General features: G+C 46.2%; 1 protein-coding gene across 4 annotated transcripts in view; it reads right to left on the bottom strand.

Annotated features, from left to right (window-relative positions):
• Positions 1-3715: 3715 nt before the first annotated feature.
• GLDN (gliomedin) overlaps positions 3716-23734 on the bottom strand; it is a 111782-nt gene continuing 91763 nt past the window's right edge. For all 4 annotated transcript variants that reach the window (XM_079914524.1, XM_079914525.1, XM_079914526.1 and 1 more), the window contains 6 exons: positions 15469-15606; positions 13060-13188; positions 10288-10371; positions 10065-10190; positions 8379-8529; positions 3716-6001 (listed from right to left, as the gene is read on the bottom strand). In XM_079914524.1, coding sequence (XP_079770650.1) covers positions 5524-6001; positions 8379-8529; positions 10065-10190; positions 10288-10371; positions 13060-13188; positions 15469-15606 — 1106 coding nt within the window. In that variant the 3' untranslated portion in view covers positions 3716-5523. The remainder of the gene's footprint in view (positions 6002-8378; positions 8530-10064; positions 10191-10287; positions 10372-13059; positions 13189-15468; positions 15607-23734) is intronic.

The raw sequence follows: 23734 nt of genomic DNA, 5'->3' as shown, positions 1-23734 counted from the left end.
CAGACTTGGTAAATGTAAATACAGGACTCTCAGTTAAGTAAGAATTTCGGAAAAACAAAAATTTTTAGTGTAAGTATATCCCATGCCTTATCCGGGACATATTTATATACTAAAAAAATTGTTGTTCTTTACCTGAAATTAAAATTTAGCTGGGCATCCTGTATTTCACCTAGTAACTCTACAACCGGTTGCGTTCCTCAGGAAGCAAACTCTGAGATGGAGTTTAGCTAGTAGGATGTCATTAAAGAGTGCCCTTTTTATCAGTACCTTTGGAAGGATTGGAGGAGAAGGAAGCAAGAGGGCAGAAGGAAATGTCAGTCTGTGATGCAGGTCCAGTGACAGATTTGGCTGAGCCCTGGGGATCTCTGGCACTAGAATGGCCCTTTAGAGTAGTTCCAAGTTGGGCTGAGCTGTCCAGGCCCTTATACTCACACTGATCCGTCATTGGATGAGGGAGTGCTTTCTGGATGGAGGGGATCTCTGCAGACGAGGCAATTCCTGAAGGGACTGACGGCTGAAGGCTATAATGCCAACAGCACTCCCAGCACCAGGGGCAGAAAGTCTTTCCTGAAGTGGAATCCATGCGGTGAGTGCATCACAGTGTCTACTACGCTTGGAGAGAGGATTAAAACATTGAGCAGAGAGAACAGATGATATTTAAGGACTTTTCCACTTGAGCATCTATGATTAAGTGAAATAATGTGTTCAGATTGCCTAGAAGAGACCATGGCCCATAGCTGGTAAACAACAGGCAGTAGTTGTATTGATGTCTCTAAAACTTTGGGCGGGAAGGATTGTCCAGTGGTGGTGCAGTTTTTAGAGTAACAGGTGGTGCTGCTTCAGCATGCTTATCTACCAACAGTCAGAAGGTGATGACTGTTGAGAAATTCTTTGGTGGGGAGTGTTCTCTGCCTGACTAGGCTTGATTTGGCATTTTCCTCTAGATAGAGCTTTTCAAAAAGGAATGCCTTTTGAAACAATCTTCAAAGTTAATTATTTTCTCTTTCCTGTTACAGAGACCAGATCTTTCCTTTGAAAGTGGCAGAGTTAGGTGGAAAACTTGATCATAAAGTCAGCAAACAGTGTCTCATGTTTACCTTGGCACTTAAGCTGTGATGTTGGGTGAATCTTCTCTGGCCTCACTTTTCTAGGCTTTTAAATGAGAGGGGGTTGGAGTGGGTATTCTGTGAAGGTTCTATCTAGTGTTGACCATTTGTAATCCTGTGATTGTGTATGTGGCCTCTTGGCAAATGAGTTTGGGACACTGACCATGCCAGATTGCTAGACACAAGACTTCAACAATTTTAAAATTAATTTTTTAGATTTTAGAAAGTAGTTTAACCACCACTTTTCAAGTAGCTCAGTTTTTGAGACTGATCATGGCAAATTGCTTGGAGGGAAAGGTAGGAAGACAAGTTAATTTCTTTCTTATTTTAAATCTCAGAGTGAACAGCTATAAGATTGGATATGTTAACATCCCATGCAAGGTCTGAATGGTTCAATTAAAGGGGCAAGGCTATGTTCTTCATGGACTTTTATTTCTTTTTTGCTTTGTATTATTTTAAAGACAAAAGTCATCATTAGCGCATGCCTGGGCCTCCCAGTAACAGAGACACTTCTAGGGAAGGTTATAAAGAAGCTGTGTAGATCAAGGCAGCAGGTCCTTGAATTGTTTTTTCATTATTTGAGGGCAGTTTTATTGTAAATTTGTGTGTGACTAAGGGACCATTTTTTGGTGACATGAAGTGTTAACTACCTCACCAAACAGACCAATAGATAGAAACTGTTGATGCTGTGCCCCTCACTCATCTCTGCAGCCCTTGAATAAGGCTGTAAGAATAACAGGGTCACCCTGGTTCCCTGTAGGGATGAACTATAAAAGTTGCATTTATAATTTATTAAGAATCATATAATTTTTAGAGCGTTTCTCATTTCACATAGAAAAATCAAAGGAGGTACATAGTACTATTATCCACATTTTACATATGAAACAGAGGCTCTGAGGGATTGAGAGACTTGCCCAAATTCACACAAATCCAATTTAAAAAATTTCTTCTTCTTTATTTTTAGCCTAAAAAGTCATGTCCTTTGTAGTTGCCTCACCTAAGCCAATAAGTTAGCAAATACTCATTGCATTTATGTCTGTAAGTATCTAGTTTTAGTAACTAGTTGTACCTTTTTCATGTTTTCCTATAGAGAAAACATAGTCCATATCAATGATTTTTTTCAATATTCAAAAGAGCTAGCAAACTGTGAGAGTTTGAACAGAGGAGCAACAAATATAACTCTACCACAATATTGGTTTTTGGTTGTTATTTCTTTTAAATGTTACATGTAAATTAATAAGAGGTAAAGATAACACTACACTTGTTTCAACACGTGATTGTGTTCAGCAATGATTATTTTTATTGACTAATTAGATTAAAGTTAAATAAATTCCAACCAAAAACGAGACATTCACCATGATTCATTTGTTGTTCAGAATAGTTCAGAATCTGTCGTTACAGACTGGATATTATGGCTTTGAATGCAGTGTGGTACACCAGGTCACAGCAGCTTCATAAAGACTGAAAAGCCTGATCACGAACTTCTCCTTCATCTGGTTTGTGAACAGCCAGTCACAGCCAAAGTGTAGTCTGCGCAGCTATAAAATGACACCTGGTTCTTCAAGCATTTTGGTGTCTCGTTTGACTTTTTTATCTTGCAAACTTGGAAGGTAAGAGACTGTGAAGGTACCTAAGATCAGAATTCCTCATTTTAAAACTTTTCCCCCAGGACTCTTTGTCGTAACACCTGTGCTTAGTGATACGTTGAGCCCATAACCACCACATGGCTTCAATAGGACACATTATCAGTTTGCAAGAAAACGCTTTGAAATAGGGTTCACCCACATTTGAGGTTGGGAGGGGTGGTTTTATTTACTTCCTGGTGGGAAGCTATCTGCTTTAGATTAAAGAAGAATTAGAGAATTATCTGGTTTGATTCTGACATCAGAAGTGCAAACATTTGGAAAGTGCTTTAAAAGTAACTTTGGTTATAAGTGACAATGTAAACTGCTAAAATGATATCTTGACTTAAAAACATTAGGTGGTACATTCTATTTTAGCAGTGAGCTCAAACCTTTCTCTCTTTTATTTTTTTTAAATCAAACACTGTTTGCAGGAAAGAATTAGTAAAATCTGAATTCTTTTCACTCTGTAAAGACAAACTTGTCACCCTTATTATGAAATTACTCATTTTTGTTTGTTGGTCAAACTCAGTTGTCCTTATATTACTCTGCCGTAGCAAAAAAAAGAGAGAGAGAGAGAGAGAGAGAAATCCCAGTATAAACTTCGCTATATGTGAGTATATGTGAGTGAGTGAGTATATGATTCCTTACCAAAAATTAAGGGTGCTAAGATAGTTCAAATATAAAGACTAGGGTTTCTAAAACTTTTTTTCTAAAAGAAATATGTGCTAACTCAATAAGTAACCTCTTTTGGCTGCTACTGTATATACAATTAGTATTGTATATATTACTATTACAACTATCACTATGAAATTATATACATATTCAGGTCCCCTATGTCCAGAAACAGCAATGCATATTTTTAAATAGTTTAAAAGAAGACTAGTATATATTAAACACATTGATCCTGAACATGAAACTCTATTTTACTTTGTTATAAAACATGAATCTGAAGAGAGTATTTTTTAAAAGCTGTGATGACATGGCACAACCAATCTAATTAAAAAGTGAGGAAAAAAGTTTCAAATACCCATTATTTTGAGAACACAACAATAATAAATTCCCTAATAGCTGCCTAGGTTTATGCAGGGTGTGGGGAGATTTAAATATTTAAATCTGTACATTCCCTAAGTTTTAAAATGCTTCTATTAATAAGGTATAAAACCAGGACTCAGGGCCACTGAGAATCGATTTGGCTCCAGTGAAAAAGTTTCAGAAGCTCTCCCCCCAATACATTCATGTACTCAGTGAGGGCAAGTTGCTGAAAAATCTTTACATAAGTATTTCCCTAGGTCTCTTTCCTGGCTGCAGGACCGCAGAAACTTTCCAGATTCCTTTCGACTCTCAGTGGCGCTGCCTGGGCCTCAGTACTGGGCTGAAGGATGTTCGAAGAACTGAATTGGCAGAAAATATGCGTATCTAAGGGCATTTAGGAGCAGGTTAAATTATATTTTCTCCTTGCATCCGAAGGAACCAGATCACATTCTTTAAAATTATATTAGGTTAAGAACAGTTCATTAACTACTTTTTGGGAGGGCCACTTAATTTTATGCTGTTCTCACCCTTCTTCTTTACCAAAAACTCAAGCCATATAAATGACCACTTTTTCATCTGGAACAAAACAAAATATAACAAACAGGCTCAGGTGAATAAGCCCTTTCAAGAATCAGGCTCACTTTATATTCTAGATCAGGGGTTGGCAAACTTCTGCTGTAAAGGGCCAGAGAGTAAATGTTTTAGGTTTTTTGGGCTGTTACTCAACTTTCTCGCAGTGATTCAGCTCTGCCAGTGTCAAGGAAAAGTAGTCATATACTATAATACATAACCAAATGCCTGTGACCGTGTGGAATAAAACTTTGTTTACAAAAACAGACGATGGGCTGGCTTTGGCCTGAGGGTCATAGTTTGCTCATCCCTCTTCTAGATAATAACCACGAATGGTGCCTCTCTTCTGAAAACTGCAAAGTGCTTCCCAAGGTTCTCGCCAGAGTAATGCCCACTAGCACAGAATTTACTCTGATAGCAGATCCATATCTGTGGCAGAAGAACCCTGCAAGACCTGAGGATTCAATGTTTATGACCCAACCTGCGTATCAGCATGATCAAAAATTGATAGGAACCTGGAAGGGCCTGTTTCTGTTTCATTAGGAAACACGAGCAGGTAGCTGTTCCTGGCTTTTGCTAATCTTGGAGTGGTAATCAGGAGCTGAGGATAATGGCCACTCTGGTGCTCTGGCAGCAGGTGCAGATGCAGAGAAAGGTAATACATTAGGGGTAATAAGGTACCTCAGCAGCCTTAAGGGGTCAGTGCAGCTTCCAAGGCACCAAGTCATCACTAAGGAATTTGTTGCTCAAGCAATCAGGCTGATCAACTCAGAGGTAAAATTGCTCAGCATGTAGCTAAAAACCAAAAAAACAAAACCAAATATGTAAAAGTTGTGAGAGCGGCAACAACTAAGAATCACAGAATTCCCTACAACTTGAGGAAATCTTACCTATCATCTTAGCCAGCCCTTTCAAATTACCAGTGGGGAAAACAAAACCTAAAGAGGGAGAGGTAACTTGCCCAGCTAGTTTGTAAAGGAATCACCAAATATCAGCCATTTTTGAGTTCCAATCTGTTATTTTCTCCTACAGAATCTGAATTAAAAGTGGGTCACCAACCATATAAATACCCATGTCATGTGATTATGACAGCTAAGTACCTGACCACCCTTAAAGACAAGTTTTCTATTGGGATATGCATGGTACCAGAGAACAGCTGAAATTTACTGAGGGGAATAGAATGCATACCATCACTGGTTTAATGTAGCTGACAAAAACTGTACAGGATAAAGCATTAAATGGCCATCTTCCCAAGAATATAAATTCTGGTCTCTCATATTGTATGATAACATGGCAAGAACAGATGGGGAAGTTCTTAAATCGAAGTTTGCATTGATCTGTTTCCCTCCTAACAAATCAAAGGCAAATGTTATCCTCATATCTTTGGTGTCCGTGACATAGAGGATCCCTCGGGCAATGAAGGCGTTGCCAGCCTTGGATTTGGGGTACGTGGTGTTGATGTGCTGCACCACAGAGAAGGTCCTGTCGTCCAGCTGTGCGACAAGGATGCTCGAGCCATCCACACTGGAAGCATAGATAATCCAAAGGCCCTTTTCATCTACAGCTAAATTGAAGTACGTCTTGGAATTTGCAAAGAGGTATTTTCGATCAAAATACAAGGCATTTTCAAGCTTCAGAGTTTGGGATGTCTCTTTGCCAAATTCAAATCTGAAATGTATAAAAAAGTAGATATGAGCCACCATTTTTGTGGACAAGAGTGGTTTTTTAGGCTCCTCCATTAAACTGGGGTGGGGCCTGAGATACTGCATTTCTAGTAAGTTCCCAGGTTGTGCTCATTCTACTGTTCCATCTGCAGTGCTGTGAGCAGCAAGGATGTAGAGGATGGTGACTACATCTCAGTGTCCACCTACTAGCCATGTGACCCCGATAAAATTCCTTAACCTCCTGAATCCTCAGGTGTTTGCTGACCTCCTGAAATGCCCTCTCAAAGTTGCAAGGGGCCTTAAAAGATAATCTAGTCCAGTCGTTTCATTTTACTAATGAGAAAAGGAGAAGTGACTGGTCCAGGAACACAGGTAAGTATCAGAGCCAGAGTTTAAACTCAGGCTTTTGACTCCAAGTTTGGGGGTTCTTCGTCTACTCCATGCTGGAGTTTTAAGACAAAAGTTTCACAGGAGGCTCAACGAAGGAAGTCACCAACTGAGAAGCAAAGCAGCAAAGTCATGGCTGTGACGTCATTTTTCTTGTCTGGTAAGTGACTGGATCAATGAAGTGACGGCATGAAAGCCCATGCCCCTCAGCTCCCAGAGACCGTCTGATTTGGCAGACTCCACATCTAGATCATATCAAAAGTGGATTATGATTCAACTGCAGGAATGAAAATTCAGGAACTTTAGGCTTTATAAAGGAAAAGAAAAAACACTAGAGGGAGCCATTGAGCAGCAGAAGAACTGTGAAGGGTGTGAAGCTGCGGGTATGCACTGGAACATAGGGACCTTGAAACCAATCAAGAAACCCTGAAGTAAGCTTGAAAAGAAACAAGAGTGAGGGCTTGAGAAGGCCCTGCTTGCCCATCTCAGCTCTCGGGGTTCTCCTTCCTCTGAATGCCCGGGATTCAGGACTGCCATTGGGTTCCTGACTAGTACTGGCACCTACAACTGCATTCCTTGATGAGGCTTGCCTCTCCCAGCAAAAAAAGCGTCTAATTCCAGTCTGCCTTTCCTTCTCCTCCCAGTCTGTGGCCTGGCACTGGAGCAGGGCCCCAGCATAGGTCTCCTAACCAGTGCCTCACGCAAACTTAGTGTCATTAGAAGACTCACTCTTAGGGTGGCCAGTCCTCCTTTGGGCTCATTTACCCCAGAGCTCCCCTCCTACCACCCCATGTAACAGCGGTCCCCGGGAGCCACAGGATTGAATGAAAACAAATGTCACAGAAAGGAGTGTGTCTGGGGAGAGAGGGCCTCTCAACGGGAGGAGGGTCAGTTATCTTGTTCTGTTAGCGCAAGATGCTGTCCAGATGACGAGGTAGTGCAGAAGCCCAGTAGAGGGGGGTAAGAGGCACAGGAGGGGATGCTTGCAGCCACGGCTGACACGTGTGTCTAATGTGGCTGGTTTAACTGCACGATGTACTAGGAGACCTACCCCGATCCTAGCCTAGCTCTGCAGCACCAACAAGGTTGCTGAAGCTGGATCTCACAGAGGGAGAGAGAGAAGGGACCCAGTCCTCCCTCAAGATCCTTGTCTCTTGTTTGGAATGACGAGGACCATGGCTTTCGTAACACTGGAATTGTCATTTCAGAGTGGAGGGCTGCAGAGGCTCTGGTCCGCCTTTGCATTTTTAATGAGGACATGGAGATCATAGGAGGCGGAGTCTCTCCCCTGAGGCCACGAGTAAGTAGGCAGGAGAGTTGGAACTTGAGTTCACTGCTCTCTTGATTTGCCCAAGATGACCCGCTTCTGCCTCTAAAGCCCAGAACTCAATTTCTTCCGGAGCCATGCAGACAACTTTCAGCAATTCTTGTGTGAAGCCAGGAAGCTTGGGCTGCTGCCCTGGGCACCGACTACCCGTGTGGCCACCTCCCCTCCCCGTGGGAAAGCGGAGGGAGCAGGGGAGGTGGCCTGGCGAGGGCTCCGTCAGGATGACAGAGCGATCTGAAGGCGGGAACCCTGACTTTGCCTTGCAGTCTCTAGTCCTCGGTGATCTCAGCCGTGACATGAGATTCTTCATACCCAACATTTTTCAGAGCAAAACTGATTTCAGGGTATGATACCTTCCTGCTAGAGGGAGCTCAGGGTTCCACTGCTTCCTTTCCCAAAGGATGAGAAAGCTCCTGCTGTTATCACTCCAGGCCTCCTTCTTTCTGGCCCTGACCTTACTCTTGGTGTCCAGACCAGCAATAAATGCAGATATGGGGCTCACTCATCGTGTCCTGTGGTTCATTTGGTCAGCAAACCCTCACTGATCTCTGGCTGTGTGTCACCCCTGGGGACATAAAGATGATGGAACCACAGTCCCTTCCCCTAAGTCGTTGAAGGATGGGCTGTGGGGCAGAGAGGAGGGTGCCAGGGGTCCCAGGGGACTCACCTCACTATGGTGTTGGAGCCTCCTTTGTGGTAGTAGAGAGAGTTGTTGTGAACGGTGTGCCCACAGCCATGGAAATAGTGCGGGAGGTGGATGAGCGTGTAACTGCCGTTCAGCAGTGAGGGCTGGTCCTGGAATTCCTTCACCCTGAGGCCTGCAGGAGAGAAGCCAGCGAAAGGCAATCACAGCTTGGCAGTGAGTCGGGGGAGGAAGTTAAAAGGATGGAAGGTGAGAGTGAGATGTCCTGTAAGGGTGCTTGTCCACTTTCAAGAGTCTCAGGCTCTCAAACTCAAAGGCCAATTCTCTTCTATGGATTCCCAAACCATCGTTTTTTTTTAGTTTTTTTTTTTTAACGTCTTTACTGGAGTATAATTGCTTTACAGTGGTGTGTTGGTTTCTGCTGTATAACGAAGTGAATCAGCTATATGCATACGTATATCCCCATATCCCCCTCCTCTTGTGTCTCCCTCCCACCCTCCCTATCCCACCCCTCTAGGTGGTCACAAAGCACCGAGCTGATCTCCCTGTGCTATGCGGCTGCTTCCCACTAGCTAGCTATTTTACATTTGGTAGTGTAAATATGTCAATGCCACTCTCACTTCATCCCAGCTTATCCTTCCCCCTCTCCGTGTCCTCAAGTCCATTCTCTACGTCTGCATCTTTATTCCTGTCCTGCCCCTAGGTTCTTCAGAACCATTTTTTTTTTAGATTCCATATATATGCGTTAGCGTACGGTATTCGTTTTTCTCTTTCTGACTTACTTCACTCTGTATGACAGACTCTAGCTCCTGCCACCTCACTACAAATAACTCAGTTTTGTTTCTTTTTCTGAACCATCTTTTCAACATAGTAACCACAGAGTTGGCTTTGATCCTCCCAGGAAAATGGCATCACCCTCTCCCCTACGATTTTATAACATTTTCTATCAGGCTGACATAGGCCTGTATCGGGAAGAGCACCGTGCAGTCACCGTCTGCCTCTTGCACTCCACAGTGGCCATGCTGACTCATGACCTTGTTCTTTCCTTTTGAGCCACAGAATCCTTCTCAGCTGGTCATCCAGGCAGTCACTGCCAGCTGACGTGTGAGCCTTGATGAAATGAAGCAGCGTATCTCAGCTATTGCTCTGACTAGTAGGTATGGCCAGGCCTCTTCTGTCATGGGGCCACTGCTACTACCACTGGCAATTCCAGACCACATTCCTTTGAGGCAGTGTGACCAGGGTCATGCTCAGATGCAGCAGACCTGCAAGATGACACTTCACCCTCTCCCCTGGGCTCTCTGCCCACGGATATCTTAGAAAAGTGGCCAAAAGTACTCTCCTTAAAGAAAGATAGACCATGCAGAAGAATTTGTCTCCGACATTTCTTCCACATTACGGTTTTTGGGGTTTATAAACCCATAAGTCATAATGCTGTTTCCTTCTGGACACTTTGCTGAAAATTGGAATAAGCTACACTGAGGGTTCCCTGGTCATGCCCCTGTGACCTGAACTGCAAGTCTTGTCACCAGTGTGCTCAACTGAGAAAAGTATTCTGCCTACTCATTTGGGCTTTCTAAAATAAAGAGCAAGTCTGTTACACCAATTAGCAGGGACTTCAGACACAGAAATAGGATAAGCCTGAAAGGGGGCAACTGATGAAAGGTACAATTACAACACAGATATGGATCATCCGCCAAGTGAAAGCACCTGAAAAATGTTCAGTAACCCAGATCCGTTCATCACTCTTGTTAGCAGACTCTCTTATCCAAGTCCCAAACGTCTCTTTAACTTTCAAAACTTGTGTTGGGTTTCCAATGGACGTGATCATGGATTCTACCAAAAGAAGAGAAAGGAAAGTTACCCACCTACCAATTATGACTTTTAGCCATCTGATTTCTGAATTTTAAAACAGGATGCTTTGTTTCTGTACCTGCTTGCAGGGAATGGTGTTCACTGACTTTCTCATCAGCTTTTCCAACCAAGGTATCATCATTTGGTACAGCACACGTCTCACCTAAAACAACAACGATAATCAGAGCAAACTAGTTGGCACAGTGAGATATATATAGCTTTATAACTGGTTACATAACCTCAATCCAGACTCTAGTTCCATAAGCATCCTTTACAATAGGCTCACCGAGGTTTTTGCTTGCTTGCTTTTAAGCCCCAAGTCATACACTTCCAAATTTTTTCCCCTCCCTGGGGAGTTTCCAACAAGCGTTCCATGACAATAGTTGCTAAGATACTACAATCAGGAAAATGTCACCTGAGTCAGCCATCCAAGCCCTGAGCAACCTGGGAGAAAGACAGGCTTACTGATATGTTCCTGGTCCCTCTGGGCCAGTGGGAATCTATCACAGTCTGCATTTTTCTGGAGGGATTTTCACTTTCAGGGAAGCTGATGGGGATGAGGGAGCAGTCTCATGATGGGATGACCCACTTTACCCTGTCTTCCTGAACTGCCAGGGAGTAGAATCACAGAGGAAGAAGGAGCCTAGAGGCAGCCCAGCACAGAGAGATTTGAGCCCCTTCCCACCCCATTTCCCACCTGTTTCTGCTTGAAGGCCTGTAGGACCCAGGTCCTTGAGGGGCACCTGATCCATAGTTGGTTTGAGGCTACAACTGAGCTCAAAATCATCCTCCTTGGCTTGTCATTGTTCCCCTTAGCAAACAGGCTTAATTCAGACCTTTGGTGGAGAGGTGGCTCGGGGTGGCAGAAGCAGGACAGGAGGCAGGGAGGAATATGGTCATTGTGAAGATGAGAGGGAGTGGACTGCCTGGGGGTAAGGACCCCCTACCTGGGGGCAGGTTGGGGCAAATCAGGCTTTCTGAGAAAGGCCAGGCCCACTTCCCTAGACAAATTCTGAGGATTTCCAATCACCCTGTGGTTGCTTGATAGAAAGGAGCACCTCAACTGTCACTAGGGAAACTCCCAGAATAAACTAGAGAGGTTTCTTTATCGGCAAAATAAGGAGGCAGGACCCTCTGTGGTCTCTAATCTTCCTTTAGCTGGATGAGCCTGTGTCTCTCTGAAGCCCTTTGTCACCCAAAGAGAGCAGTCTCGGGATCTGTTAGACTCCCCCACCACCACGCAATGCTGCTGTCCTGGGTTTCGTCTGGAGTTTCCTCTTAGGGGCTTGGGCTTTGCACAAGAGGGGGACAGAGAGACCCTCCCATTCTTAGTCTGAAGAAAAGGCCCTCATTAAGTCATGTAGCGCCCACCAGCTTCTAAGGCTGTGGGAGTGGGATGGGGGTTAAAGCAAGGGAGTTGGAGCAGGAGAGAGGGTCAAGTTCAGATGCTGGGTGCAAGGAGGACTCATTTCCAGGAGGAAGAGTGGAAGATAACGGGCTCTCTTTTAAAGCAGTTTTCACAACCCTGGAGCCCATCCCCTGCAGACCAGCCTCTTGGTGGACAGGCGGGGTGGAGGAGAGCACCTCTCCAGCACCCCTCTCGCTGCTGACAGAGCCTCTGGCAAATCAGAATTCCCAAAGAGCAAGGTCAGACCTCGCCTCCACTCGGGGGAAGGTTCCCACTGAGCTCACAGTCCAAGGGAGGCTGAACAAAGGGTGATGCTAATGGAGGGGGTGGCACTGACCCGGGGCGGAAGCAGCTCTGTGGTGATTTAACAGGCAGATAACTGCTGGGCAGGATGTAATTAGGCTCCATTTACTGGGGGTGGTAACATCTTTGAAAGCTCAGATTCACCCACTCTGACTGTGTGTGCTCCCCAAATGTCTTCCAGAAAGAACAGTGCACCAGACAGAATGAAAGACGGTTTAAGAAAGTGGCAATGAAATCCACAGCAAGTGACAAAGAAACTCCAGTCAGGACCCTCCTCTCTGCCAGGAAGCAAGGCATCAAGTTGTGCTTTCTCACGGCCTAAGTTAGGTGAATTAGTCCCCGGTCACCACTGTGGGGAGAAGTTCTAGCTCTACCCTAGAAGGATTTCCCGTTAATAGGGCCCTTGATTTCTCCTTAGCTTTCAACCCCATGGCCACCCCTGTAACAACTGCCCGAAGAACAAACCGTCCAGGCCTGCCAGAGACCAGGTGTCCCTTGGCCTTGACTGCCTTATTCTCAAAGAGTGGACTTCCGTCTCTGAAAGGAAGATGCTCTGAGCAGGGGCTTTACACGCAGGCACATCTGGGTTTGAATCCTAGCTCTGTCACTTACTAACTGAGTGACCGTGGACAGGCTATGTAGTTCCCTGGGGTTTCAGCTTTGTATCTGTAAACTGGTAAGAATACGACTCCTATATCATAGGACTGTTGTAGAATTAAATGAACTGAGCGCTTAGCCCTGTGCCTGGAACATCAACATTAGTGGTGGTCATGGTAGTACTGGGGTGTTGTGGGAAGTTAGCCGATCTGAATCTCCCCATCATCTCCATCTCCCCAGCATCAGTCAAGCCCTTCATGCTCCAGGGATGGCGGATCTGGCAGGGAGGAGCAAAGAGTCTGGTGATAAGTGAAGGGAGAGGGATGAGGCCAGGGGGTGGGAGGCCCAATTCTAAACCTGCCGCCAGTCCTCACCCCAGGCAGACTGCTCAGGCCTCCCAGGAACATGTCGCAAGGTGGGGACACTCGCTTTGGGCAAAATTTCCCTCTGTTTAAAACAAATCTGGTCACAAAGCCTGGGTGAAGCCTGAGAGTTTGGGATCATTAACTGAAGAGGTGGTTCCCTGAGGCAGGGCTGGGTGACCTGGGCACTGGCCGTTGAACATGTTTGGCTGACGAGGGCCTTTGGATCTTCTGCTTCCGGGGGGCCCTGGGGGACCCGGAGGGCCCGGGGGCCCAGGTGGGCCGGGTGGGCCTTGGTCACCTTTGGCACCTGGAGAAAGAGAGAGAGAAGCAGGGATGGGGGTTGATTAAAGAGCCATTGGCAGAGATGGGCTTCAAACAAGGGAGAAGGGGACCCAGCATCTCCAGGAAGGCTTGCTGAGTCCCCCTTCCCAGACACAGATGTCCTCCAGCACTTGTTCACACAGAGTCGAGGGAGCACCCATAGCAGGGGCTGAGTTCCAACTATGTGCCAGAAATTGTGCTAGGAATTTTATAAATCTCCTCCCCTTTGTCCTTCTCAGCCACTCTGTGAGATAGTATCAGCGGTTCCGCAGTGACCCGAGTCTCAGGGAAGTTCAGTGCTTTGCCCCAGGTCACAACTGGAATAGTGCTGGGACTCACCCTTAGGGGTGTCTTGCTCCTAAGCTCAACCTTTTTTCATTGGCTGATGTTGGGAAGGCTCAACCCTGACTACTTATTAGAATCACCCAAGGGGCTCAAACACAATTCTAATGCCTGGGCCCCCTCCCGGATCAATTAGATCAAAATGGTGGGGAAGCTGGTCATCTGTATTTTTAAAAACTGCCTAAGATGTTTTCTTCCTAAGATGTCAGGTATGAGAAACATGCCTCTATGTGGTAGAAGAAATCAGGGGCTCCTGTCCTGCTCTGTGACCTTGGGCAGGCAGCTTAACCCTCCGAGACTGGTTCTTCATTTCCAGATTGTCTCATACTCCCTGTCCTGACTTGTGAGAATCCACTGAAGTCATCGGGGTGAGTGCTCGGACAGTTGGATTCTCTACACATCAGCAGGTGGAATCCCTACACACTTCCAGCTTCAGGTGGCCAGTGTGGGTACAGCCCTTTGCAGGGGCCATTGGTTATGGAACTTTCATAAAGATGCCGCTAGGCTGGGATATTCAGTCCTTTTGTTCTACCCTCCTTTCCTGGGCTGACTGGTGATCTAAGATCTCTTTAGCTGCCTCCTCCCAGCCCCACCAAATAAGCACTTTCAGTTGCTTTGGAGTGGGCAAGCAGGGGTCACAGAGGCTAACAGTGGGTCTAAGCCCACTGTGGAAGGGGCAGAGATCTGCAGGCAGGGCAAACACAGTCCAACCCTCCTATTCCTTCTCTGCTCTCTGGCCAAGAGGACACACTCAGCTCTGGCCTGTTCTCTAGAACTGGGGTACACTCAGAGATGTTGCTTTCCTGAATGGTTTGTGGTCACCCTCACTTGTCTGGTAGTATAGGGGAGTGTGGTATTCTGGATGTGTAGATTTCCCGTATAACTGTGTATAACATGACCTTATATTTTCAAAGTATATTCACATATATATGATCCTGTCAAAACACTTATTACATTTTACGTATTTTGCATGGCAACTCCCCTGTTTGTTAAACAAAGCATGCTAAACCTAATTTGATCTTTCCTTGGTGCTTTGGTCTTAGCACAGTACCTGGCAAATAGCAGATGCTCAATAAATTTTGAATGGCTGGATGCGCAACTGATTCAGGGTCATTGTTCTGAACATCTATCATCCTAGCTTCTTGAGGACAGATATTATGTCTTAACTCATTTTCATATTCCTATTTCCAGCTACTAGCAAAATCCCTAATTCATAAATGGTGTTCTCTGATATTAAAAAATGCTTATTGACCACATTAATAGGATAGTTATGTTTTTATGGTATAAATGGTCTCCAAAGTAGTGTGCTTTTAAAATTCTTCTGCCTCTTTCTGTGCCATGACCATCAGCTGTCGCCTACTCTTTCCACCATGTAATTGTCTTTCTGAGGCTTGCTGTGCCTCCACCTCCTCCCCCATAGACAGCAATTATCTGTTTTTAACCCGGGCTGGAAACCAGAAAAAGAAGATCAGCAACGCTGTCTCCCCCAATTCTATGTCAAAAGTCTTAGGATAAGGGCCTGAGGATGGCTCTAGCTCAACTCTGAAGCTGTGCTTTCTGTCTGTTGTCCTCTGAGGTATCTGAAATTGCTCGCTTACTTGTCTTGTTCTGGATCGTGCTGGATTTAATAGCTATTTGGAAAAAGGAAGCTTCCTTCATCTGAAATCCATCCAGCCATGACACTTAGACCTGCATTATCTCAACTGCTCATGCTTAGATATCAGATTTGGTCTCACCAACAAACATTGGGCTTACATGCATGGTTCTCTCCTTGTTGAAAGCACAGAACTCTAAAACATGCTGAGAAACAGATGGGCACATAGGCAGCTAAGGAGAGAAGACCCGGAGCAGCCTTGGTGCTAGAAGCCAGGCCAAGTTCTGGGCCCATTCACCCTGGGAGAGAGCCTGAGCGCCAGCCCCTTACCTGAAGGAAGTACATCATTAGACACGTCCCCTTTGTCTCCCTTGTCACCCTTCTGCCCTGCTGGGCCCTCGTTTCCAGTCAAGCCCAGCTCACCAGGGTCTCCCTTTTCCCCTGGAGTTCCTGTGGCTCCAGGTGGCCCTGAGAAAAAAATGATTAATTAGCCTGTTGTGCAGGGAATTCTGGCACACTAACTACTTTGTAATATCGTACTTTGTATTTTTAAGGTGAAGTAGCTTCAGAAACCAAATACATAACACTTCATAACCATTTTAGGACAGCAGCATGTTCTCAATTCATGAACGAATAGTATCTCCAGGTGGTTCTGTTGAATTCTTTTTAGAGACATTTGGCTGGGCCAACAGGTTGGAGAGGAGTGAACCCCTAGAAGGACAGTCACAGCAAGAGCAGAAAGAAGGTAAAGCCTAATTGGAAGTCTGCCCTCCCCCACCCCACGCCCTCCTCACCCCAGCAGGAAGGACTGAGAACTCAGAGGGGTTTGTTTGGCACCATAAGGGTGGATGTTGTCCTCTGCATTATCTGGTATATTCCTCACAACATGGGAGTGGTAGGCTGGTCAGTTATCCTTACTCTCATTTTACAGAAGTCGGAACTAAGGCCTCAGGGGTTACAATTGATGCTAAGTGAGAAGCAAAAATCTTGATTCCAACTCCAATGCCCTTTTCTGTGACATTCCAATGCAAAATGCTTTTAATCAAAGTAGCAAAACAGGTAAAGCTGCTTTAGGACAAGCATTACAAGGGATGGTGATAGTGTGAACAAAATATAATGGAGGAAATCTCTGTCTCCGCTCACAGGGAGGCATCACTATAGGAACTACAGTCCTACCACCCACAGCTAGGAATAGTCAAGATCTATGCAGTGACTCATCTCAGCATTGTACGACAGCAGCATAGTTAGTATTCTGATGCCTGGGAGAAAGGAAGCAAACAACATGCATAATATGATTGCCTCGGCTCATAGTAGTTTCCACACAGCAGCTCAGGGACGGGGAACCTAAACAAGGCCCACCAATTTCACTGAGGTGAGGAGACAAAAAGTAGAGTTTGGGGAGATAAAGGTGGCTAGGATTCATGAGACAGAATATGAGAGAGTGGGTAATCATGTAGAAAGAGCTCTGGAGAACTTCAGAGGTGTTTCCTCAAGTCTGTGTCAGAGTAATAGTCTGTGCAGGGTGAAAATCTACAAGGTAGGGAAAAGAATGAAAAGAAAGCCACTCACTACACAACTCTCAGAGCTTGCACAGGGAAAGGTTCTCATTCCCACCAGTCAAAGCAGAGAGATCTCAGAGAATGGTGCGCTGTTAGGTCGAGTCCTTGGAAAGTCTTCTCTTAGTAGTGAGGCTAAATTAGCCCAAGAGTCAAGGCTGCCGTGGATCTATCATAACAAAGCTTAAAAACAAGCTTCAAAAGGATTAAACTGAGCAGAAAGTAGTTTAACTACCCAGCCAGATGTCTCTAAACTGTAGTTTAAACTACTGAAAGTAGTTTAATCATTTAGTCAATGTAATGTAGCATATTAATAATTTAAGCAAGAAAAAAATTATATGACCATCTTGGTGGAGGCAGAAAAGACATTTGATAAAATACAACACCCATTCTTAATAAAAATTCTCATCAAATGAGGAATAGAAGGGGACTCCCCTGGTGGTGCAGTGGTTAAGAATCCACCTGCCAATGCAGGAGACACAGGTTCGAGCCCTGGTCCAGGAAGATCCCACATGCCGCGGAGCAACTAAGCCTGTGCGCCACAACTACTGAGCCTGCTCTCTAGAGCCTGCAAGCCACAACTACCGAGCCCACGTGCCACAACAACTGAGCCCACGTGCTGCAACTACTGAATCCCGTGTGCTTAGAGCCTGTGCTCCGCAACAAGAGAAGCCGCTGCAATGAGAAGCCTGCACACCACAACGAACAGTAGCCCCCACTCGCCACAACTAGAGAAAGCCCGTGCGCAGCAATGAAGACCCAAAGCAGCCAAGCAGCCAAAAACAAATGAATAAATAAAAATTTATGAAAAAAAAAGAGGAATAGAAGGAAACTTCCTCAATCTGAAAAAGGGCATCTATGAACAAACCTACAGCTAACATCATCCCTAATGATGAAAGACTAAATGATTTCCCCCTAAGATCAGGAAAAAGACAATGGTATCCATTCTCATCACTTTTATTTCACACTCTACTGGAGGTTCTAGCCAGTGCAATAAAGCAAAGAAAAAGAAATAAAGGCAAACAGATTAGAAAGGATGAATTAAAATTGTCTTTATATGCAGACGACATGATTATTTATGTAGAAAATCTACAAAAAGGTTGCTAGAACTCATGAGCACCTAGGCACACTGAGAGGGAAAGTGAGTACTTACTATTGTGCAAAGGTATTGCCAGATATGGATCAGTTAATACGATACCCTATTGCAGGGACCATTTGCTCATTTTGACAAGAGCCTCCTGGAGATACTGCTCAATAGAGATATTTTTCAAAGGGGCAGAGATTTCAGGCAATAGGGAAGAGCCAGAGGCAAGTTTTAGTGCAAAACTTCAGTTTCTCTCAACCTCTTTAACCAAGAGGGCTTAGCATTCATTGTTTTTTCTAATTACCTTGCCAGTCCCAAGCCCCTTCTTATAGGTTCTGGCTGAGTGACTGCCCATTCACCCCTCTCCTGTGCCCCATCAACTCGGCCAATCCCCATTCTCCAATTGTCATTCTGTGCCATTGCAATTGTCTTCCCCCCAGATTTAAGACCAATTCTGAACCCTACCCCCAACTTCCTACCAGCCCCATAGGATTCTTATACAGCTGTCCAAAGAGAATCATAGAATTCCAGATCGGAAGGCACCTTAGGGGTCACTTAGATTAATCTCCCATCCAACCCTGAAAGCCCCTCTCCACCACCCGACTGGCTCCTTTCAAGCCCTTGCAGCAATGGGGAGGTTATTGTATCACATCACACCACAGATCGCGCTGGAATACTCTGCACTGCCATCGGAGGCCATTATTCCCTAAAACATACATCTGGAGCTCTTAGCAGCTTTCCCTTATGCCGAGGGAATGATAAGGACTTCCAGACTCAAGGCACCCTACACAGACCATCCCAAGGAAGTCAGCAGTATATGAAAGAAACTTAAAGTGTTGATCACTGTTAAAAAATGTGGTGAACAAAGAAACATTCACTAGATTTCAGCCAACTACTAAAAAAAACAACTCAGTGGAAACCATGCAATTCAGCTGTAGATGGGGGTCAGAAGCCCCTGGTTCCCTGCCTCTGCCAGGGGTGATCTTGGGTGTCATCTTGCACTGATGGAGTTGCTGGGGACACAGTGGAAGAGGATGTGAAGAAGAGCAGGGACCTCTCTTAATCAGGGACCTCTGCATGAGCACATGTTCTTTTGTCAGTATTTTAAATAGGCAATTTAGCACATTATCTGAAGGACACAAAAGAGAACGTTGCCATAGTGTCCAGCCAGCACAATGCACCAAGTATAACTGATACCTTCTAAAGGTGTCACATGACCTACATTCAGCAATGCTCAGGGAAATGGTATCTTCTAGTTACTTAAGGGGTTTCTTTTTCAGGCATTTATTCTAGTCACAAAGAGCCTCTCTGCATCATCGTTTGATTTCCCCTTCTTTTCTTTTATTCCTTCCTCTTATGCATTTTCCCCCTTTCTCAAAAAGGCAAGGCGTGAAATAGAAAAACGTTCATACTGTAATGCAGCTGCTATAATGCAGCCTGCACAGGGGCAGGTGTTTAAAGCTCAGGATATTAAGGACCTTTGCTTATGGGTGTATTCTGACTCTCAGCTATGTCTGCATGATAATTTTTCAGCTTTCATTAAGAAAGGGTAGGGGATGTTTTGACTACGTACCGTCTTTGCTGCCTCCACAAAGTTTTCCCTTGTCTTGGCCACGCACTGGCCATGGTGTGTCAGAAGTATACCGCCACCTCATCAGAGGACTTGAATGTGGCACTTTCTACCTTCCCCTGACTCAGCTGTGCACAGGGACACTGTTAAACATTGTGTGGCCTGGACCTCGGCATTGTTGTCCCGTGATTCCTGGCAGGCTTTGAGTCAGCACATTCTGCCAGGAAAGAAAGGCCAGATTCCTCTTGCTTTGCTTGGGCGCTGGGTGTGGCTTTCTGCTCTTTTCCTTCCCCGGTGGCGCCCACTCAAAACAAGCTGTTTTCCCAGCTTTAGAGTTTGGGGTTGTGTGACCAGCTGGGGTCAACGCCATCATCTTCACTGCAAGGGGTGAGGGAGGACATCTTATTTTTGGCAGGACCATCTGTGACCGACTGAGGCAAAGGAAACGGAGCCAAGGGTGTTGGGAAAAACCCAGACCCAAGACTGGGATGAATAAGGAGGAGGGCGTTTATTTCTGTTTTGGTGGAGATTCGATTCTTAGAGAAGACACTGAGGTATTAACTCTTGAGTGAGAAAGTGAGAGGCAGATGGAGGGAAAGAAAATGCTTGGTTTTGAGGCATAGCACGTCAAACTTCGAAAAAGACGCTAGTTGCATAATTGACAACATGTAAGTCCAATTCTTCTCTCTAAATCTAAGTCGGTGTTTTCAAATAAATACAGGCATTTCCACTCAGATTTCCTTCCTCACCCTTGGAAACAACAACAACAGTAATATCTAACACTAACATAGCACTTGCTATGTGTCAGGCCCTATTCTAAGCATTTTATATATATATTAATTAATGTAATCTTCCTTACAACACTATGAGGCTGATACTATGACTGTTCTCATTTTACAGATAAGGAAACAGAGTGATTAAGTAACTTGCCCAAGTGCACACAGCTAGTAAGCGGAAGATCCGGGACCCAAACCAAGACTTCAAGCTCTGGCTCTGGCCTACTGCACCCTTGTTCTTAGCATCCCTAAGGTCAGACATTGAGGGTTATCTTCATATTTCAATATCCTGGAAACAACTGTTGGTCTAAAGCTCTAAACTCTGGTTTCGTCAGGTTAGTCTTCTTCTCAAGAGCCCGCAGTGGCTCCCGGCGGCCTCCAGCAGACATGGAGCTAAAGGCCCTGACCCCACCCCAGGCTCACCTGGGTCCCCTCTTATACGCAGGGGCAGCCTCCTTAGAAGTTCCTCCGAGCGTGGCCTTTCTGTTCTCCCCCCTGCAGTTCCCTCCCCATCTCCCCTCTGTTTGTGTCCAAGATGTTGATCACACTTATCTCTTGTCCTTTACACTTGTCTCTACTGTACAATCCGTCCTCTACACTGGATCCTATTTGTTCATTATCTGCACAGCAAAGTTCAGATTTTTCTTCCAGCAGTATTCTCTGGTGTGTAGTATAAAGCATCTTCATATCAGAATAACCAGTTATTGAATTCATCCTGTATATACACTATATCTTCTCTTTCAACAGGACTGTAAGCTCTCATGGACAGAAATTATGTTCTATTCTTCTCATTCATGCATTCCTTCATTTTTCACTCATTAATTATTTACTGAGCCTCAGCTGGGGTTGGCTGAGAGCTATGCCAAGTAATAGTCTCTCCTTCATAGGCAAACACTAGAGCAGGCTGTTTAAAAACCGGAAGCCATGCTAGAGTTGTTGGAAGACAACCTCCTTAGCGTACAGAGGAGACCAAGGCCCGATGAGGGACTGACCTACCCAAGGCCTCAGAGCCAGTCGGGGTTCGAGGCAGGTGCTCCCGGAACTCCTTTCCTGGCTCCCCTCTGCCAGGAGAGCAGGGACCATTCTTTCTGCCTGACAGGTTAGTACTCATTGAACTGTGCGTTCCTGCACACGTCCTGCGGGCCTCTCTGAAGGGCTGGCGCTCTCCCAGCCTCCCGGGAAGACTCAGGGTCAGACTCAGCATCATCCTTCGACAATTAACAGCACTAGCTCCCAAGGCCCAGCCTTCCTTCCCTCGGCTCGGGCTAACGCCGCTCTCACAGCTTGGGCCCGACCTCCTCAAGCCTAGACGTTTAGTGCAGTCGTGTTTAAGAGCAGGGGTCCAGGAGTCAGAGAGGCCTGGGTTCAAATCCCACCTCCTCCACTTATTAGCTTTTGGACATTGGACAAATTACGTCCATCAGTTCAACCATGACTTGATTGCCCTCTTTCGCTGGCTGTTCCAGGCTCTGGAGGTTGAGTCTAAGCGAGAGCGACATGGCCTGGTTCTCACGGACCTCACGTTCTCCCTAGGGAGTCAGACCATCAGCATATCAACAGGCAACACTGGGAGAGAATTTCAGGGAGGGATATGTTATTGGAAAAGAGCAGGGAATGTGACTGAGTTGGTGAGGCAGGGGCCAGACACAGAGGTCAGGGACGATCTTGAAGAGGAGGTGACTTATAAGCTGAGATCTGCTCTGTGGGAAGGACGGGCCTCAGGAAGGGCCGGGCCACAGCAGTGCAAAGGCCCTGGGACAAGGGTGGGCCTGACCTGTTTGGAAAACAGAAAGATAAGGTTTCTTCATCTGGGAAAAATATGGCTGGTAAAAATACCCATCTCCTTGGGGTTGTTGTGAAGACTAAATGAGGTGAGTGTAGAGAGGACTAGGTAGTGTGCCTGACAGTAAATGCCAGCTATTTACTATTGTCCAGAGGATCACTGCTAGAGGGCATGGTCCAGCCTAACCCAGTCCTATCTCTGTGGAACACAGTCTCTTTTTCCTGATTTTGGTAATAGCACTTGTTGTTCCCTCTTTCTGGAACGCACGCCCACTCCTCCCCTCTCCCACCCCTTGCCTGGCAAACCACTAACGATCCTGGAACTCTCAGCTGAAATGACGGTCCTTTGTTCTCCACAGCCATGATCCTGGCCCAGCAGGTCACATCCTGCATGAGTCCCTGTGGCTGACAGAGAGACCCCAGACCACTAACCTGAAGGCTCTGGAAGGGCCTGGCCCCCGCCTCCCATCTCACCTTGCTGCACGCCCCCTCCCCCAGCTGCCCCAGCAGGGCCTTGGCAGGTGTGTGCCCTCCACCTGGGCAACCCTCTGCCTCGCCCTCATCCTTCAGGTCTGACCTCAGACGTTACCTCCCGACCCGCCCTCTCTGCACTGTAGCTTATAACACCCTGATCTTTCCTTCAAATGTGCACCTCACATTGTGATTACAGATGTATTTGCGTTGACTATTTATGTCTGCCTCCCCACCAAAGATGGAAAGTTCCACAATAGGGGCTACGTCTATTTTGTTTCCCCACTAGTACTTGGAACCCTCTCAATAAGTATTTGCTGATGAATGTTCCCATCCTCTCCTGCTGTTCTTCCTGCTGCTCAGTCTGTCCTTGGCCTCCTTTGCTGGCTCCTCCCCTTCTACTTGGTCACTAGACGCTGTTACTTCTCAGGGCTTGACCCAGGCTCTCCTCTGCTGGTAGCTCCCTCCCTAAGGGACTGCACCCTGGCCCACAAGCCCATTGCCTTGGGTGACACCCTAATGTATACCTCTAGCCCCAGGGACTTCTCCAACTGCAGACCTGCATCTTCAAGGCCCCCCTCCTCCTGGGTGTTTCAAGGCATTTCAAACTCAGCACATCCCATGCTGAGCCATGACTGTCTCCCTGGACCTGAGCCGGTCTGGGGCCCCTCACCTCAGGGAAGAGCAGTCAGGCAGGATGAAAATCTCACAGTCAGTCTTGGTGACCCCTTCCCCTTCCTTCTCATATCTACCTTCCCCCAAGTCCTGTTGATTTCACCCCCAAATGTCACTCAGCTCATCGGCCTTTGCACACCCCACCTGCATCCCTTCCGCCCTCACGCTGAGTAGCTTCTGCCCTGTTTCCCTAACAGCAGCGCCTGTGCGCTCACTCCAGTGTGTCCCCCACCAGCAGCGGCGGGGGTATTACAGAAAGGCAGATGTGATCATGTCACTCTCCTACCTGAAACCCCTTCGTGGCTTCTCATGGCTCCTGGAATAAAGCCAATTCCCCTCCGTGGGCCTGCCAGCTCTCGTCCTGCCTCCCACTTCCTGCAATTCTGTTGATTGCTGGGTGGGATGGGAATCCATCCTGGGCTCAGGAAGGGATCAGGGGAGGGAAAGCATAGCTATGCGGCTTTGGCAGGGTGACGGGGACAGCACAGCCCTTGCTCTGGCGTCGGATGGTCCAGGCTAGAGTCTGAGCTGGCCGAGGGCTGAGTAATGCTTCCAACAACCTATTCATAGAGGTAGACTTTTCAAAACCTCCTCCTTTCCCTCCTGCAGGCTCCTTTGTGTGGCTGCCAGGGAGGTGTGCAGGGCAGGTGTCTGAGTACAAACCCCAGTTCTTAAAATGCTC

This window comes from Stenella coeruleoalba (assembly GCF_951394435.1).
Source record: "Stenella coeruleoalba genome assembly, chromosome: 2".
In the NCBI taxonomy this organism is placed as follows: domain Eukaryota; kingdom Metazoa; phylum Chordata; class Mammalia; order Artiodactyla; family Delphinidae; genus Stenella; species Stenella coeruleoalba.
Note: the sequence above shows the minus strand (reverse complement) of the source record. Positions and strands in the feature narration are given on the sequence as shown.